This window comes from Hemiscyllium ocellatum, chromosome 28, assembly GCF_020745735.1.
Source record: "Hemiscyllium ocellatum isolate sHemOce1 chromosome 28, sHemOce1.pat.X.cur, whole genome shotgun sequence".
Lineage (NCBI taxonomy): Eukaryota > Metazoa > Chordata > Chondrichthyes > Orectolobiformes > Hemiscylliidae > Hemiscyllium > Hemiscyllium ocellatum.
This window is the reverse complement of record NC_083428.1, coordinates 27,540,911-27,560,745: the sequence shown is the minus strand read 5'-3', so window position 1 is coordinate 27,560,745 and position 19,835 is coordinate 27,540,911. Positions and strand designations below refer to the sequence as shown.

General features: G+C 40.1%; 1 protein-coding gene across 2 annotated transcripts in view; it reads right to left on the bottom strand.

Annotated features, from left to right (window-relative positions):
- Nucleotides 1-2,573: 2,573 nt before the first annotated feature.
- The window catches only part of acsbg2 (acyl-CoA synthetase bubblegum family member 2), a 55,019-nt gene continuing 37,757 nt past the window's right edge, over nucleotides 2,574-19,835 (bottom strand). For both annotated transcript variants that reach the window (XM_060846122.1, XM_060846123.1), the window contains exons 9-15: nucleotides 17,277-17,453; nucleotides 14,894-15,075; nucleotides 13,416-13,649; nucleotides 12,166-12,383; nucleotides 10,025-10,164; nucleotides 3,205-3,451; nucleotides 2,574-2,822 (exon numbers count right to left, since the gene is read on the bottom strand). In XM_060846122.1, coding sequence (XP_060702105.1) covers nucleotides 2,704-2,822; nucleotides 3,205-3,451; nucleotides 10,025-10,164; nucleotides 12,166-12,383; nucleotides 13,416-13,649; nucleotides 14,894-15,075; nucleotides 17,277-17,453 — 1,317 coding nt within the window. In that variant the 3' untranslated portion in view covers nucleotides 2,574-2,703. The remainder of the gene's footprint in view (nucleotides 2,823-3,204; nucleotides 3,452-10,024; nucleotides 10,165-12,165; nucleotides 12,384-13,415; nucleotides 13,650-14,893; nucleotides 15,076-17,276; nucleotides 17,454-19,835) is intronic.

The following is a 19,835-nucleotide window of genomic DNA, read 5'->3' as shown; positions in this document are numbered from 1 at the left end:
TTGGGCAATGTTTTCACACTTCAGCTGATCTGTCGCCATTTTGAATACTGCATTGGGATTGTGTTCAGTTTATAAACTGGCAGCTTGCATACATTGGATGTGGTACATTAATATTAAAGACAAATAATACCTTTCTCACCAATTTTACCTATTGGTGAGAAAGGTAAGTCAAAATTGTTCATTTCACAATTCAGTAAGAAAAGCATAACAGTGTGTAGAACAACTGCTAGTCAAACTGCTGTATAGATCATTCTTAGAATATTAAGGTGCCAGTTTCACCATGTTTTTATAGCCTCATCAAGTTACTGCCAAAATGCTATTCCCCACAGCCAAAGAAACTTAGGATGGCTAAAGGGTTACGTTTTCTCTGGTTAATACCAATCCCCTTCACAAGTTAGTTCTCAAAAATTCAAAACTGGTTGAATTCGTACTTAAAATATTATAAGTGTTGCAAATAAACATCTACAATAATTAAGGTATTGAAAATTTAGCCCCAGCATTACATGTTTAGGCACTTTTCACATGTGGTATTCTAGAAATTACAGCATCTGAGTTCTTTGTAGTCCAAAGCACTTAATGTCTGGTGTTAGCTGTTCAACTGCAGCTATCAACTACTCTCCATGCCTTTGTTACCTCTCAGTAATCTATTCCAATGCATTCCTGGCCAGTTTTCCACTATCTCCCTTTTAGGATATTATGGGAGTTAAATATTGCTCAGTCTATCACAGGCTTTGACCACAATGTTTCAAATTCTCTTGGATGTGCATATTAAAGTGCTGGAGAGCAGTATCATTGGTGATGGAGAAGAATAAATCAAAAACTATAAACATGTAAGACAGTGGATAAAGCTTCTGAAAATCAAACTTGGGATAAAGTTAGGGTGAAAAAGACATGGATTGAATCAATGGTAACCAACATTAATTGTAAGAGGAATATATACCTGACGAATTAAAGTAGAAATTAAGGCATATTGTCTTTGAGATAGCTCAACTTGGTTGACTGGTTTGCCATATAGAGTGATGCCAGAGATTACCATGAAAGATCTCTTTTCAACCTCTCCCTTCAGCTAAGACATGGTGACACCTGGGTTAAATCACCACTAGTTAGGTCTGTCTGATGGGAGTGCAGTCCTATGGGATGGCAGATCTATGGTAACTTTACTGGAGGCTATGTATCAGTACAATAGAAATCAAAAACATGTGCTGGTTGGAGATGTGAAACAAATTGAGCAGTGATATTTCAGTTTTGGGTCGTGATGTGTGAGAGATCTGGACCTAGGTATAGAGGATACAAAATTTAGACACAGCATTAAAATAGGATTTAACAACAAAAGTGGTTGTGAACAACTTCAGGAGGCTGTAGATTAATCTGAAGTCTTTCTGTCCAATTTAAGTTGAAGTGGAGAAATATAAGGTTATTCAAATTTCAGGAACACAGTTCTGCCTATTCAGAGAGATCAAGTTACATCTAACTGTAAAGATCCCTGGACATAGGGCTTTAGGTTTCAGAATTACAAAAGCAGAAGAAATGAAAAAAATCTATATAAATCTTTGGCACCTTTCTTCCAGAATAAATAAAATGAAAAAAGAAAGGTTTTGGTTGTGAGCAGAACCAGATGACACCATGGTTCTTACTACTGCAGAATCACTAACATTTCTGTTCTAATGGTTGTTTAAGAAGGGCATAAAACATAAATGGAAAAAAAACATAAAAAAGGATGTATTTTTATTATACAAAAGTATGGTTAAGTCATAGAATACCCCAGCAGAACCACAGTGAAAGGAGAATCCATTAACATTTCAAAGGGGATGAATAGCTGAGTAAAAAAAATAAGACTCTTTCAGATAGCTAGCATTTACATGAGTGACCAAATACTTCTGTGCTGTAAAAGTCAATGATTTGATGATTCTACAAAATTTAAAAGCACTGCCACACTAAAAAGTGGCTTTTCATATATAAAAACAGAAGAACTTTTTTTTTTATTTGGCTTGTCCAAATGGGGCTGTACAATTCCTCTACAAAATGTACATTGGAAACAAAAATATATTTCATGACAATTAAACTTCAAGAACAATAAATAGTCATAAAAACAAAGAAATAGGTCACTTAAATAATTTTTGGGGATGCTGTACAAAAATTAAAGAAATAGAAATGTTGGAATAATAATCTTTACACACATGGTTGATCAAAACATAAAATGTTGTTATCACTTCTTTGGAGACTGTAATCATGTATAGCAGAATATCTGCCATTTGTCACGGATTTTGTAAACAACGTTTTATTCTAGAGATATTATAAACAGAATTGTTGCTGCCGGCCCTTCATGTTTACTAGAGTTTGGTATATTCCCATGTTAAGGAAGTCAAATGCTAAAAGTTGGATTCTTTATGTATATGCACATACATTTAAGTATGGGAAAATAACTTTTCAAATGAGCATATTTGCAATGCTGGCACAATACCTGGACTAAGCATTTTAATGTAAAAAGCACATCTTCCCTCAATTTGTTTTAGCAATCCCAATTCCTGAAACGTACAGATGCAATACAATTAATTTCTTCATTGTGGCAACAATTGTGAAACGTGAACATTTATTTGAACAATATAGAAATGCCAAAGTTGATGATAACATTGCAAAACCAAAAATATAAACAAACAATCTACAAATCCAGCTGGTGTTTCACTGCTGTAGTAACAACCAAGTCTATTTTGCTGTAAGCGGATTATCTGGAGTGATTGGGGTTATTGCATCCTTATACAGATCATCAATTTGGTCACTGTACATCTTCAGCACAACAGGCCTTTTCAGTTTCATTGTTGGACCTGTGAATAACAAAGGGCAATACACCAAAAATGAAACTTATCAAAAAGTTGCAATACAAGATTTTAAAAATAACTTTTCAATCTTGTTTCAAAATCATTTTGCATGTTATGCTGCTAGTTTTTAAAAAGATCAAACTACTTCTATTTTGCACTTCCCTGACATAGGAATCTTGCTGCTTATGTTTTAACATGAGAAAAGCACTACTTAGTAAAACACATCAAAACACCAGCTTGATTAGATTACTTACAGTGTGGAAACAGGCCGTTCGGCCCTTGCTTAGCCACTTATTCACTGTGTATAGTTTGCCTTGACCGGCTTTGGAATGATAAAATTGCACAACAACTTGTGCAGTTCTATCCAAGCTATAGATTTATTTCTTACCTAATTCTCCTCCTGGAATGGAGAAGTCCTTTTCTAAAAGAAGCCACTTCTGAATTCGCTGTGCATTCGATGTAGCCTTTTCGTTCACCTGGTTGATGCATTCCTGTATGGCACCATATACATAAACATCTTTGCTGGCTAAGATTTCTGATGCCTTTGTGGCATTGCTGCCTATCCTTTGGCAAAACTGAATTGCTGCTTCTGATAGATCATCCTGTGGTTCACCAGAATCACCATTTACATTGCACTGGAACAAGGTTAAAAATAAGTTATTGAGTATGCTAGTAATATCAGCTCAAGAAAGGCACTTGATTGAAAGGAAGCATTTCAAAAACTCTCTGAAGGCTTCCATACGGAAATTCAAAACCCTTGTTCAGAAGTGACAACTTAGAAGAACCTTCCTGTATGAGAACACCTGTCAGCAAGGAGAAACATGGAAAAGGAACAAGAGAACGAAAGGCCAGCAGTCTCGAGGCCAAGGATTAATCCCATCTCTTGGAAACACAAAATGTGTGGTTGGACATGCAGCTCTAGGGTTGGGCTCATCGCCAAACAAGGACCGGCAGAACCCCTGACCAGTGACACGGAATTCCCTGGGTAGGTAATTATACACCATGGTGACAGATTGCCAATGACAATGAATATGCAAACACAATTATAGAAATATAACTCCTATTAGTGTTAAAATAGCAACTTTATCCCACGTATAATCTATTCACTATTACAATCCTTTTTTTGTTACAGAGGGAATAGCATAACCACACTATTCCAATGAAATAAAACAAATCAGAGTGCTTTAAAAACTATTTTTGTCCCCATTAAGTTCTCTGCCAGCTCTTATTTTAAGCATATAAAGTAGGGATTGTTTTTTTAAAAGGAACTTCCTCACACAGGATTACCTGCATGAGAAATTCCTCAAGAAATGACCAATTTAAGGTATTTACAACTAAGTTATTGTTTAAATATATTCAACCAAACACTTCAAGACCTGTTGGACCTGGTCAAATAGTAGTCAGGAAATAGAATCAAGTGTAATGGACCAGGCCAGACCCCCTCAAAATATTCTAAGGAGGTAGCCTAAACCCAAGTTTTTTATTTTAAAGGCAGATGTGAAGTGGATATTCCAGGTATGATGCAGCTGGTCAAACCTGACTGCTTTAAGCAAAACAGAATTTATTTAAACATTACAATTGAAACAGAAACAAAAGAAAATGGAATTTAGAATAACTTAACTATTGAAAAACTAAAGTAACCCAATACAGCAACTTAACTAAGGAACTGCTCCAATCCAGTAACATCCCAAAAACACACTCCTTGGCAAAGGTAAATTGAAATATAGATTCTTACAGGCAGAAGGGAACAACTTCCAAAGAGATTTCAGAGATGAAAGTCAGTCAAGAATTATCTGCTGAAGCTTGGAACCTTTCCTGGATTCCAGCATCTTCTGACTGTTACAATTAAACCAAACTAGAAAAAAACTGAACTATGAGAATTGGTCCCTCTCCTGCCATTGTTAAACTAGGCTCTTTCCAGCCCCCTTGGCACCTCTGCCTTTACGACCTCTCTTTAAAAAAAAGGACAAAATAACCTTGTTAAAGTGACAGCATTGTCACACAAGTTCACACAAAAGTCCAAAGGCAAACTAAATTTAGGTATTAATGAACTTCTGAAAAGTAACTATGTTCTGAAAGGAAATTCATCCTTTATTGATCATCTTGAGTCAATCTTGGAATCAAACATGGAGTGTACTGGGCCAACAAGTTCCAATAAAGAAAAAGTGTGGGACCATCAAAGCCTGGTCATTGAGCGATATTCATCTTTGGATTAAGAGAAAAAGTGAGGCTTACAGCAGATACTGAGGGGTCAAAACAGCAGAAGTCCTACAGGAATATAGAATGTGCAAGGGGGAAACTGGAAAGGGGAGATCAGGAGAGCTAAAGGGGAAATGAAAGGATTTTGGCTGGTAAAAAAGGAAATTCCTCTGTTGTTTTCCCAAGTATATTAAGAGCAAGAGGATAATGAGGGCAAGTATAGGGCCTATTAAGGACCAAGTGGTAATTGTGCATGGAGCTAGAGGATCTAGGAAGGGTTCCAAATGAATTATTTCAGTTGGTGCTCACTTGTGAGGGGGACGATATGGGTAGAGAACAGGGAGAAGGTCTGTAATTCAATTAAAGAAATTAGTGTAGACAGAGGAAGTTTTGAATGGTCCGAGTGTAAAATTTTCAATCCTCTGACCATAGTAGAAGTGCCAGAGGACTGGAGGACAGCCAATGCAGTAGTGTTATTCAAGGAAGAGGAAAGGATAAACCAGAAAACTGCAAGCCAGTCAGTCTAGCTTCAGTGCTGGGGAAACTACTGGAAGCAATTAGATTAGATTAGATTACTTACAGTGTGGAAACAGGCCCTTCGGCCCAACAAGTCCACACCGACCCGCCGAAGCGCAACCCACCCATACCCCTACATATACCCCTTACATAACACTACGGGCAATTTAGCACGGCCAATTCACCTGACCCGCACATCTTTGGACTGTGGGAGGAAACCGGAGCACCCGGAGGAAACCCACGCAGACACGGGGAGAACGTGCAAACTCCACACAGTCAGTCGCCTGAGGCGGGAATTGAACCCGGATCTCAGGCGCTGTGAGGCAGCAGTGCTAACCACTGTGCCACCGTGCCGCCCACTAAAAAGACAATTCTGAGGGACAGAATTGAAGAGGCTGGGATTAATTAAGAATGGATGCTGAAAATGTGTTGATGAAGGGCTTATGCCCGAAACGTCGAATTTCCTGTTCCTTGGATGCTGCCTGACCTGCTGCACTTTTCCAGCAACACATTTTCAGCACTGCTCCAGCATCTGCAGACCTCACTTTCTCCACATTAATTAAGAATGGTCAGCATGGTTTTGTTAAGAGAAAGTCATGTCTGACCAATTTGAATTTTTCGAAGAGATGACCATGTGTGTCGATGAGGGCAATGCTTTTGTTGTAGTCTAATTGGACTTCAGCAAGGCTTTTGATAAGGTTTCACATGGGAGACCGATGGCTAAAAAGGTAAGAGCCCATGGCGTCCAGGGAAATATGGCAAGTTGGATCCACAATTGGCTGAGTGATGGAAAGCAAAGGGTGATGATTGAGGAGCAATTTTCCAACTGGAAGTCTCCGTCTAACAGGATCCCACTGGGGTCAGTGCTGGGGCCCTTGCTGTTTTGGTTCATATAAATGATTTAGACTTGAATATAGGACGGTTAATCATAGGTTTGCAGATGATACAAAATTAGTTGGTTGGTAAATTGTGAGGAGGATAGACTTAGAATTCAGGAGGATATAGACAGTCTGACAAATGGAACTCATTCTGGATGAATGGGAGGTTAGAGAAACAATGGAATACGTGAGGAATGGCAGAACTCTGGGGAGCACCAAGGATCAGACGGATCTTGATGTGCATGTTTACTGGTTGCTTATGGTATCAGGACAAGTAGGTAAAGTACATGGGAGACCTGCCTTTATTAGCCGAGGCAGAGAGTTTAGGACAAAGAGGTAAATGTCTCTGAACTGACAGCCAGACTTCTCCAACTTCTGGATTCATGACAGCCCATGAACTGACAGCCAGGCTCAGACAACTCACCAGGATGAAAGACCCAACACCTATTATGTGTAAGACTAGCATAATTTACAAGGTTCTATGCAAAGACAAAACACTGTACAGGACAAACAGGCAGACAACTAGCAATCTGCATCCACGAACACCAAATAACCAGTAAATGCCACAACCAACTGTCCCTCATAGCCATGTACACAGATGACAGGGACCACAAATTCAACTGGGACAACACTGCAATCATAGGAAAAGCTAAACAGTGGACAACCAGAGAATTCCTAGAAGCATGGCATTCATTCACAACTCTATCAACAAGCACACTGACCTGGACTCAATATACCGGCCACTACAACGAACAACCAGAACTGGCAACCAAAAGCAGCAGAAACGGAACCAAACAAATTCCAGAAGAAACAGTATAACCGCGCTTCACAGGAAGCTCCAAAGCACTGAAGATGTCACCTAGACAGGGTACGAAACATCTGCAAATCAACTTCCCAGCTCAACGAACATACCCACAACCACCAACCTGCAATTGAGCTACAAATCTTTACAGAAATCTTGAAAGAGCTAGAGTGCAGTTCTGAGGAATCCACATTATAAAAGGGATGTGATAGCATTGGAGAGTGTGCAAAGGCGATTTAACAGGATGTTGCGTAAGCTGGAGAGATTTAGTTGTAAAGAGAGATTGGATAGACTGGAGTGGTTTTCCTTTACAGCAGAGATGATTGAGAGGTAACAATGATTGAAACATATAAAATTGAGGGGCACAGATGGAGTAGACAGGAAGAAACGTATTCCCCTTGATGTTGGGATCAATGTTGAGGGACATATATTTAAGGTAAGAGGTTTAGAGATTTGAGAAAAAGTATTTTCAACCAAAAAGGAGAGAGTATATGGAACTCTCTGCCTGAAAGAATGGTGGAGCAGAAACTCAACATTTAAAAAGTATTTTCAATGTGCACTTGTGCAGCCAAGACAGACAATATGGGCCAAATGAGATAAGAATAGTTTGCGTGATTGTTTAAAACCATGTCAATGTGATGGGCCCATGGGCTTTTTTCTGAGCTGTAGACCTCTATGACTTTATTAGATTGTATTGGATGGGCAGAAGGGCTAAACATGTTGATGATATTTGACAGCTGCACAACTGTGAATGAGTCCTGTGAACATTCCCGTACGTGCTGATGACAGCTTTGTTTCTGTATTTGGTTTTCTGTACTGGCTGTTTGTAACAATACACGAGAGAGTTTTGTTCCAAGTCGCTGGACTTCACCTCGGACCAAGATCACAGACAGTGCTAGGAACCACCTTAGCCTCCAGAGCAGCCAATGATCGAGGGGTCCTTGACCAGCAGAAGGGCAAGAGGCTCACTGCCTTCCTTCCTTTCCCTTTTCATCCTTTTTTTATTACTTAATAGATGGTCATATTTCAGTCTTTATTTTCCTTTTTAAAAATTATTCAATAAATATTTATATTTTTAAAAATCGCCATTGTTGAGTCTTCTCTTATCTACATTTAACCGAATCTGAAAAGAATCTCTTGGATACACTGTGATCCAAGACTCATGTGACCCAATATTGTGAAGAGGTTGAGAATGAAAACAACTATAATAAAAAGACCACTTTACCCCAGTTCCAACCTTCCAGGTCAGCACTATCCCCATGACCTGTCCTACCTGACAATCTCCCTTTCCACCTATCCGCTCTACCCTCCCCTCTGACCTATCACCTCCATCCCCACCCCCATTCACCTATTGTATTCTTTGCTACGTTCTCCCCAGCCCCACCCACCACTCCCAAATCTTTCACCCTGAAGGCTTCCTGCCTCCATCCCTGATGAACAGCTTTTGCCTGAAATGTCGATTTTCCTGCTCCTTGGATGCTGCCTGACCTGCTGTGCTTTTCCAGCACCACTCTAATCTAAAAACTCTGGTTTCTAGCATCTGCAGTCCTCACTTTTGCCTAGTTAAATCTAGGCATGTTGACAATGTTTCTCCCAGCTCTGTTATACAACACTACACTGAAAACATTGTCGTAGTTACATTTGAAATCAAGGCCTGGCAATGGAAGTAGAGAAAAATACATATTGCATTTAGCTGTAACAGGTTTCTACAATAGTTTATACCAATTGTACAGTAGTGAAGTGAAGATAATCCCAACTGGTATAAGAAAGGTGGGGGCCTCTGTCTAAACAGAGAAGCAAACAAGGTAGGCAATTAGCTACTGATGGAGAGGACTAGATTAATACTTGGAACATAATGTGGGAAACAGTTGGGATAATGGTTGAGGAGGAGGGGGAGAGAAAGTAAATATACTTAAAAGCTTTAAATTAGGAACACAACTTATCTTTACCCTAATACCCAGGGCCAGAGAAATTAAAAATGCTGGAATTGTATGTGTAGTGAAAAAAACTAAAAGTATAAAACCATATTACACCTGAAAATACATAAATGATTGGAGAAGAATCCAAACAGAAAGGGAAAGGAGTGTGTAGCTAGTGCTGGGCAGAAATCGCCAAAAATAAAAAAGGTGCTCCATACAAACTCAGGATGTGACTGGCTACAAATGTGGCTGCAGAATATGAACATCATGGATACCACCACTGAAGCAATGGTGAGTCTGGGAAGACTATTGAGCATAATTAAATGATTAAGGTGACTAACAGACACTACAGCGGCAAGAGACCCTGCACTGAACCCTGTGCTTTACCAATGGACACAGGTGCCAATCCCAAACACAACCGTCAACCAGCACCTCTGCCTCCTGCTGTCCAGCAATGTTTGGAACCAACGTGATATGGGGTGTGTGTGTGTGTGTGTGTGTGTGTGTGGGGTTGGGGGCGGGGGGGGGGTGGAGTTGTCACACAACAGCCTATAAGTCTTTACATGGATAACTGCCACTACAAAGACAAAGACATTAAGTGGACATGATGTAACTGAATGAAGAATGTGTTTAGCATCAGATCCTCAAAAAATCTTTATTCAGAAGAAATATTAATATAATGAATGGTAAAGTTAAAAGTTTCAATTGAAATTGGATGAATTTAATGGACTCCCTTCATTTTTCATCTTAAAAGCAATATGAACAATGAATCTTAAATCTAATCCCAGCCTCATTTCCTCCAGTCAAATGGTGCACCTTCTACATTTAATGACTTTCTGAATTAATTTATACAGCCCTGTGGTTATTGTTGTTATAAATCAAAAATTAAAATACCTTTAGTGTTAATAACATCGATAGGAATTTGCGTTTGTCTCCTATCAGCATGACATTACTGATGATTGGTAAATGTTCCTTTACAGCATCTTCAATGGGAACTGGTGGTACATTTTCCCCTCCAGCAGTGATAATCAACTCTGGATGATTGAAAAACAGAAAATTATCAACAATGAATTCCACAATGACAATGAAGCACCTGCATTTATGACAACTTGCAGAACCTCCAGAATTGGAAAAGCACTTTGCAGGCAATTAAATACATTTTTGGAGGTGCAGTTGCTGCTATAATGCTGTAATACTAAGCCTAGTTAAGAATCCTGGGTCAATTACCTGGGAATTCATGAGCCAAGATTTAAACAGTCTCTTCCAATGTACACTGCACTGACCAAGGATGGTACACATTGTCAGAAATGGAAAAGGTCAAGGTACACTTGTGTAAACAAATGATCTTATTTCCCTTTTACACAAATTAACTGCAGCTGGATTCTGTGGTTGTAGATGCAGGAAAATCTTGCCACGTATTACTCATCTTTAGTAGTTAGAAGTTTGATAATGTACAGGGTGAACTGAAGAATCGGATAGAAAATACCTTGCTGTTCAGGATCAGGATCTGCACAATTACTCCTGTTCATTTTCATCAATAATCTTCTGACCCCCACAGAATTACAGGAAGGAATGGAAGAGTGTGAGTAAACTGTACAAGTAAACAACAGTCCAGGTGACTAACTAGGCACCGTTTTTTAATCACAAAGTATAATCTGTGGCATATCCAATGACATTCTGGTCTGTCAGTCTCTGGGGTTTATTAGCTGAGATGATATGTAACCTTGGGACCACTCAACCTTGGTATTCCGAAACTTGACGTATTCCTGAATGCCTGTCTTTTTAGATGTCTGGAAAGTTGTTCAAATTGTATCTGTCCCCACTGCTTGCACTTTGTCTGATTTCTAAAAATCTCTTGCTCAAGTCAGATCTCAAACAATCCAACCCAATAACCCCCTGAATTCTGGGGACGCATTCCTAAAATGAAAGAAAATGCTTAGTAGTAACTTTAAAAATCATTAATAATTGTAATGATGCCTCACAAAATTTCTACATGTAACAATCTTGGGACCCAGATTACAGGAGAATACTTTGTGTGTTCCCCATTTCCGATCACTCACACATCAATAGTGAGCCTTCATGTACCAGAATACCCTGCTTAATCCTCTCCAAGCCATACCTTACAATTCACTTCTTTGATCAAACTATTGGTCAATCATATTTATTAATATCAGGTAATATTAAGGTATGAATAAGATAATATTAAAAGGTGAGATTTTTCTGCATCTACAACCAGAGAATCCAGCTTCAGTTAACTGGTGTAAAAGGAAATAAGATGACTTGTTTATAGAAGTGTACCTTGACCTGTTCCATGTCTGACACTGTGTACCCTCCTTGGTCAGTGTAGGGTACCTTGGAAGAGACTTTTAGATCCTGCCTCACGAATTCCCAGGGAATTGACCCAGGATTCTTAACTAGGCTGCTGTGAAACATTTTGATACACTTATTAAAAGATGGTATATAAATGCCAGTGGTTGTTGGCAGGTCATTGAAATAAGAGCTAGCCCCAGAATGTGGAGCAGCTCTCTCTAATCTCTTGGTGAGATCACCATACATCTGCTGGCCAGAAACTGAGCGCAGTGACGTGGCTGCTGATATGATTATGGTCATACCATGTTGATTGAGAACGGAGGCCTTTCATAAACAACATCTCAGTGGTGATTATTTACAAGTTCTGCCAGTGTCATTCCAAAAGATGAACATTTTAAGTTGGGAGATTAAGAAAATTCAATTGCTAAAGCCAGTCATGTTCTTACAAAATATGTAAAAAAAATTTATTGTTTAATTTTTTATTTTAAACATTGGAATTTTTAGTTACTCGATGGAAACATTTCAAAAAGCATTTTGAGTAATGTGTTGGGAAAACATAATAGAGTCCCACACAGTAGTCAGATTTTGGAACTGCTCAGTAGTAGCCTGTATTATAAGTGGGACATAGGAAATTGATAGATGTGACAAAAGTAAACTGGAAGTTTGATTTCATAGACCAAAAACATGGACTTTTTTTAGTTTCGTAAGCGGTAGATGAAAGTTACCTTTAATTCTTCCCGTGATATATAGAAATCCATTCTCATCATGTTTCCCTAGATCACCTGAGTGCAACCAACCATCCTCATCAACTGCTTCTTCTGTCTTATCATCCATGTGCAGGTAACCCATGAACACATGCCGTCCCCAGAAACAGATCTCACCACAACCATCATCATCAGGATTGAAGATCTTTGTCCTACAGTCTGTCATCACCTTTCCACAGCTAGTAGAAATAAACAGAACAAATGTAAAGTTTAAAAATAAGAAAAATTTAAATGCTTAAATTCCACTGAAGATGAACTCGAGTGCATTTTATCTGCTGCATGCCATGTAGTAGTGCACAGAGAGCATTGATTTGTTTTTTTTCCTGCAGTCATTTAAATGCAGTTAGTGCTCAGTGCGTAACTGCCATCAAGGTGAAGATACTAGGAACTTCTGTACAAGAATAAGGAGGTCCTTAAAGCAGCAGAAGTTTGAAATTGGGGATTTTGAGCTGAGGAGAGGGAGGAGAATGAATGTTTGAGGCTAGGGAGGAAATCCAATGATAATAAGCATTGTAAAAAGATGAGTTTCCAATAATACTATTTGCACCCAACAAAACAATTCAATGCAAAGGAATAAGGACAATATGACAAGGGGTGAAAGGTCTCAGCAGTACTTTCAGTGCACAAATTTACCTGATTGACTTGTAATTGCTGTACCTCTTATGGGTGTTGTATTATGCTCCAACTCTTAGAGGCACACTCTGCTAATCTTCCATTACAGCAACACATTGGATTTCCTGGGGCTCTATTAATCTACTTCTAACAATTCTTTAATGGGATGATGAGCAACAGACGCCTGATCCTCTCCCAATCCTGGGACTATAATGCAGAAGAAAAAGCAGGGCAGGCACACTAGAACACAAAGCCAGTGACCCCAAACATGTGCTTCACCTGGACTTGAGCTACTGTTCATTTGTTGACAGCAAGCTGGAGAAGGATTTCATTCCTTTGAGATTACATTTTGCAAATGTGGTGAAGGAAATGTCATCCCCAGTATTTGGAGGTACAATTACACAAAGGATTTGTAGTTGTGTGTTTCTACTGGAATTCAGGTGGGTATGAACCAGAATTCTACATCACATACTGGGAGTGCAGATCCAATGTCTTCCATTGGTTACCACTAACTAAAATCTGAGAAAGAAAATGGCTGTTAAATACAGATATTGCTCAATCTGGCCACTCAGAGTACATACTGAAGAGAGTGATCCTACCTTGAAAGTCTAAATGCATCAGGTACGGAAATGGTGTGTGGTCCTGAGCTTTCACTCATTCCATATAACTCGTATAGGGGGATGTTGAGACTAAGGAAGAACTCCAGCGTGTCTTTGGTTATTGGAGCTGCTCCTGTGTAACATTTTGTGCAACGAGTCAATCCCAAAGCATTCCGAACCTTTTTAAACACCAACTCATTGGCCACCCGGAAGTTAAATGAAACTGCATTATTTCTGAAAAACAGAACACAAGTATTTATTTTGAGTCTTCTTAAAAATGTAATGAAATTTGTTATTGTAAACACATTGTATTGTTAATTTTTTGAGAGGCAGTCCATACCATTAATGCACTAAAATACTGTGTCTAATGCACAAGTGAAGGTGATGTTGGGGTACTGTCACTGGACCATTAGCCTGGACACATTGTCTAGTACTTTGGGGTTATGGGTTCCAATCCCACCATGGCAGCTAGGAGAATTTAAATTCAATTAAAAATTCTGGCATTGATAAAATATGAAGTCTCAGTTTCATGGTCATCAATTGCTGTAAAAGCTTATCTGGTTACTTAATGTCCTTTTAGAAAGGAACTCTGATTTCCTTACATGGTCTGGCCTGCATGTATTTTCAGATAAATAGCGGTGTGGCTGACTCTTCTCACTGCCCTCTGGAATGGCCGAGTAATCCAATTAGTTCAAAGGCAATTCAGAATGAGCAACAAATGTTAATCTTGCCAGTGATGCTGCATCCCATGACAAAAATTAAAACAAATAGTCCAGGAAGTTTTCAATAATGTATAACAGAGTTTAGAAGTAACATGCATCCAGATGTAAATAGACAGCTTTCCACTTTGCTCCTAAAGCCCTGATAGTGAAAAATTAATGCATCTGGTACTTTAATGTTGCAATGAAATGGAACAAATGAAAAGGAGCCAGTGTGCCCACAATGTGGTTCGTCTTCTGACTGTTTGCAGCAGTTATGGTGGAGGTTCCTTTTTTGTGAATTCTCTCTGAAGAAAATCCATAGTTCACACAAAAGCTGTTGGTGAACCACTCAGTTTGTATGGTACACCTGCTCCTGGTGTAGACAGCAATACTTGTCTGCAGCTGTTAATTCAACTGACTGGGGAAACCTGTTTGGGTGAGAGCTTAGCATCATTTTTGGAGATTTGGCAGGGGATTAGTAACAGCATTATGTTGTACCCAATGTGCAATATATATTTCACTGACACGACTGTTAATGCCCAAAACATAGGAAGTGATCCTGTTCACGGACTGTGTCAGAGCCACTTGGTGATTAACTATTAACTCTTGCATGTGTTCACCACTACATGGCTGGCGACACAACTCACAAGCCTCGTTTTTGGCCTTTGTTTCAGAAGTAAAATTGCTTTTGAAGGAAGGTATGATCAAATTAAACAAATGACTGAATTCAAACTGGATGAGAGAGAAAGCTGGCAAGTGATTAAATTATTTACCTACCCACGCATGCGATTTAGATTGGTTTTTAAACCAACATCTTTCGCCCAGGAGGCAACTTTCCTCCTAACAGTCGAGGATTTTGCTCCTATGGTTTTCATTTTCTCCTGCATCTTCTCCCAGACACGCGGCACACCCATAAACGCTGTGGGACGGACCTCCCTCATTGTGGTCACCAAAGAACCCTGAAGTAAATCGTAATTAGAACATACAAGTAAATTTACTTGCACTGTGGGCAATTCTTTCTATAATTTTCACTGCAAAATATTCATCAAGAATCATACAATCAGGAAAAGGTCAGAGTCACATGCCCTGTGCTTTAAAAGAGAGCTAGATTTTCTTTTAGAAATTCATTAATTATATACAATTACAATACACAGGTCGATACAAAACAAGGTGAAAGTGAAGACTGCAGAGGCTGGAGATTAAAGTCCAGAGTCTGGTGCTAGAAAAGCACAGCAGGTCAGGCAGCATCAGAGGAGCAGGAGAATCGATAATTCAGGCAAAAGCCCATCCCTGATGAAGGGCTTACGCCAGAAACGCCAATTCTCTTGCTCCTCGGATGCTGCCTGACCTGCTGTGCTTTTCTAGCACCACATTCTCGACTCGATACAAAACAAGCTGATCCCCAATCTCCTTGTTATTTTGTATTCAAAATTCAATTTGTAAAATAGCAAGATCTGTACAGACAATCCCTTCTAGGGAAAATTAATCTTCCCAAATTCCTGGTTTTAGTCTTCTTTACCCTTTTCTATTAAATCTAGTAACGGGGAAGCACCAAATCCCAAATGTAATCTTTTGTGCCAACTGCCAGTCAGCAGTTTCTTTTAAAGCAATCTCTTCTATTCAAGCCAGAACAGAACAGGATTTTAACAGTTTCAGTCCATGGGTCGAGTGCAGAGTGTAAACCAGCTACTACATTTGAAATAATTTGAATTTTAACTGTGAAACTTCAGGAAACATTTTGAATTTCAAAGAAACGTAAAGAAAATTAGAGTAAAAGATCATCTGGGCGAACCAGTGCTGGTTTGCAGTCCATATGTAGTGTTAATATAATATACCTCATTCCTGATGAAGGGCTTGTGCCCAAAACGCCAATTCTCTTGTTCCACGGATGCTGCCTGACATGCTGTGTTTTTCCAGCACCACATTTACTCAATGGATCCCATCTACAGGCATCACCATCCCACCTTCCTCAGGGCTCCACAGTGTGGTCCACGACTAAGTGCCCAACCATTAATTTCCAAAATCCAGTGCTGAAGTTGGCCTAGCCCCAGGCCTGGTTTGACAGGTTGGCCCTGACTGAACACACCCAGCCCCAGGCCTGGTTTGACAGGTTGGCCCTGACTGAACACACCCAGCCCCAGGCCTGGTTTGACAGGTTGGCCCTGACTGAACACACCCAGCCCCAGGCCTGGTTTGACAGGTTGGCCCTGACTGAGCACACCCCAGTCCCAGCCCTGGCTGGACAGGGCAGCCTTACTGAGCACTACCCAGCCCATGGCCCAAACCCCTGCCCCAGTTAGGCTGGCCTATCTTGCCTGAGCACTGACCAGTCTCCAAGACACATGGCTTTGCAACAGCCCCCTCAACTGGCAACAGCCCCCTCAACTGACAACAATCCCCAGAAAATTCCTCCACTGTTTCTATGCAATCAAGAATTCACCTTTAACCACATGCTGCCTTACCGACCAAGAACTTGCTCTCTAATGGCTGTAGCCTCTTACATTCCCACTTGCCACCACTTCCTTGGTCCACTACTGTGGCTTTCTGTTGTATAGACCCGAACCTCTGGAATTCCCGACCAAAATCTCTGCCTTCATTCACGTACTTAACACTGTTGTTAAAATCTAACCATTGTACCAAGCTTTTAGTCATCTCTTCTTCAGCTCAAAATGCAGGGGAGGTGTGGCCAAGTGGCAATATGCTACCCCAGGGAGCAAACACACAGTGCACAAGCAATGTCCCCATCAAGATGCCATGGCAACCTTAAAAGGAACCGATCAATACAGTATGGACAGCACTTAGAGCAAGCAGAAACAGGAGAAAACACTGTTTGTGATATTTCCTTCTTGAGTTTGGTGTTAATTCTGGACTCATTCTGCTCCTGTTAAGCATCTCAGGATGTTGTCTTGGTTAAGATGTACATGTCATTTTTAACATATTGTTCAAATTACACGAGTTTGCAGCTGAGGTCCTGGAGATCTACAGGAAATCCTGTGCTGCGAAAAGAAACCGTATGCATCCTTCTGCCTGCAAGAATACACAAATGGATAGTTTCTAACCATGGTGAAGCTAACCAATGTACAGCAGCACCTCTTGTTGTTAATTTGCAGAAAGTAGTATTTATTAAACCATTAAAATTTCACATTGCATTATATTTTACCTTCAGTGCATCAGGTTGTGCAAAATAAGTGGTGCCTCCAAACATTATGGACAGCCAGATATCGATCATTTGTGCAGCAATATGACTTAGTGGTAAGTAGCTAACAATAGCTTCTTGGCTTTCAGTAGCTGGTCGCAGTTGCACCATATTTCCTGCTGCATAAGCTGTCCATGTTAGCTGTAGTTATAAAAGAAGCATTGTAATGGTTTCATATCCAGAAACATGACTGACTTAAACATGATACACAATTTTCACTATTGCCCACCTCTCTCACCATGAGGTGAGCATGATCCTGAGGTGACCATTTTAAATGGCTGTGGTTTTTATGACTATGTATTCCCTTGGTAGGAATGCAGTACACATTCACCACTTCATCTAAGATTTCTATCCTGTTTCCCTTAGTATTTGAAGTTTCAAACTGACAGGATTTGCTGAACATTTTCTCTGGTAACTGCTTTCTCTAGAGCCTGGAGAACATAGAACATAGAAAAATACAGCGCAGTACAGGCCCTTTGGCCCTCGATGTTGCGCCGATCCAAGCCCACCTAACCTACACTAGCCCACTATCCTCCGTATGCCTATCCAATGCCCATTTAAATGCCCATAAAGAGGGAGAGTCCACCACTGCTACTGGCAGGGCATTCCATAAACTCACGACTCGCTGAGTAAAGAATCTATCCCTAACATCTGTCCTATATCTACCACCCCTTAATTTAAAGCTATGCCCCCTCGTAAAATCGGACTCCATACGTGGAAAAAGGTTCTCATGGTCAACCCTATCTAAACCCCGAATCATCTTGTATACCTCTATCAAGTCACCCCTAAACCTCCTTTTCTCCAATGAAAACAGCCCCAAGTGCCTCAGCCTTTCCTCATACGATCTTCCTACCATACCAGGCAACATCCTGGTAAACCTCCTCTGCACCTGTTCCAGTGCCTCCACATCCTTCCGATAGTATGGCAACCAAAACTGCACACACAATATTCCAGATGCGGCCGCACCAGAGTCTTATACGATTGCAACATGACCTCAGGACTCTGGAACTCAATTCCTCTACAAATGGGTACTTGAGGAACGCTGTGTACATGTGTGGCATGTTACTACACATATTTGTAAATACGATAGAAAATCTTTATCTAGCTCTCTTTCCAAGATTGTTGTATCAATTATAATGCTTGAAATTTTTTAAAACACCTTTCATATGTATCCAGAAAACCAAATGCTCCAATTCCTCCCATTTAAATACAATTCTTCAGACAGCATACAACAATTAACTCGAGACTATTGAGGTTCAGTGGTAGCTTTCTTTCCTCTGGCTCAAGAAGACAGGATTTATTATCTTTAATAAAAGATAAATGTAAAGTCACTATAGTTCTAATGGACCATAGAGGGCTGTTCTCATTAGAGAGATAACTGAAGGCCACCACATCTCATGAAAATGGAAAGGTTCAGAAGGAGAGTCTTCATGGCAACCTCAGCTGGTGCAGGAACTGAACCCATGTATTACTTTTCAACACTAAGCAACCATTCAGTTAACTGGGCGGCACGGTTGCTCAGTGGTTAGTATTGCTACCTCTCAGCACCAAGGACCCAGGTTTGATTCCAGCCTTGGGCAACTGTGTGTGGAGTTTGCACATTCTCCCAGTGTCTGCCTGGGTTTCCTCCAGGTGCTCTGGTTTCTTCCCACAGTCCAAAGATGTGAAGGTTAGGTGAATCGGCCATGCTAAATTGCCCGTAGTGTTGCCTGGGTTTGGTGCATTAGGGGAATGTAATCAGGTAGGGGAATGGGTCTGCGTAGGATAGTCTTCAAAAGGGGTCAGTGTGGACTTGTTGGGATAAATATCCTGTTTGGGTTGTAGGGGTTCTATAACTGAACTAACCAACCCCCACCCGGCCCCCTCCCAACTGCCTATAACGCTAAATACTCATTCTGGTTTTGACTTGAATGGAAAGAGCACCAATAAGGGATTTTGGGTCTCTAGCTTAGAGGGGGTGAAAGTATTCAAAGTCAGTAAAAGCGTCAGGATAGCTTTTCCCTTCTAAACAAGTAGCAGTATTAAAAACATGAATGGACGAGTTTTTCTACTGCTGGCCATACATTTTACGCTTTCGTGGTGATTGAAATCTGAATGGATTTTGGAACGCATTTGGTGTCCAAATCCCACTCATTGAAGTTTTTAGGTAAGTCTGTAAAAGGGCAAGCAATTTTTTTGCCCACCAGAGGAAACAGGCTGGTTTAACATGCATATCATGCTTCTGGACTAGTTGTCAGGCCATGTTTGCAGGTACAAATGGATGGAATGTGCATCCCATGGAAGGGGCTTAATCCATAGTCATTGAAAGGACCTGCAATGTGGCTTGAGGATTAAAAAAAAAGTTGGCTTTAAGTTTTACAATTTTTTAAATTTAAAAAAAAACATCACTGTAGGCTGTTCAAAATAGGCAAGTTAAACATTTAGAATTTTTGTTGTGGAGTCAGGATTAAGAAGAATTTTGACCCAAAAACTTTGAAGAAACAGTGAAGATCTTTCCATGTTAGAAATGGTGTGTTACGTTGG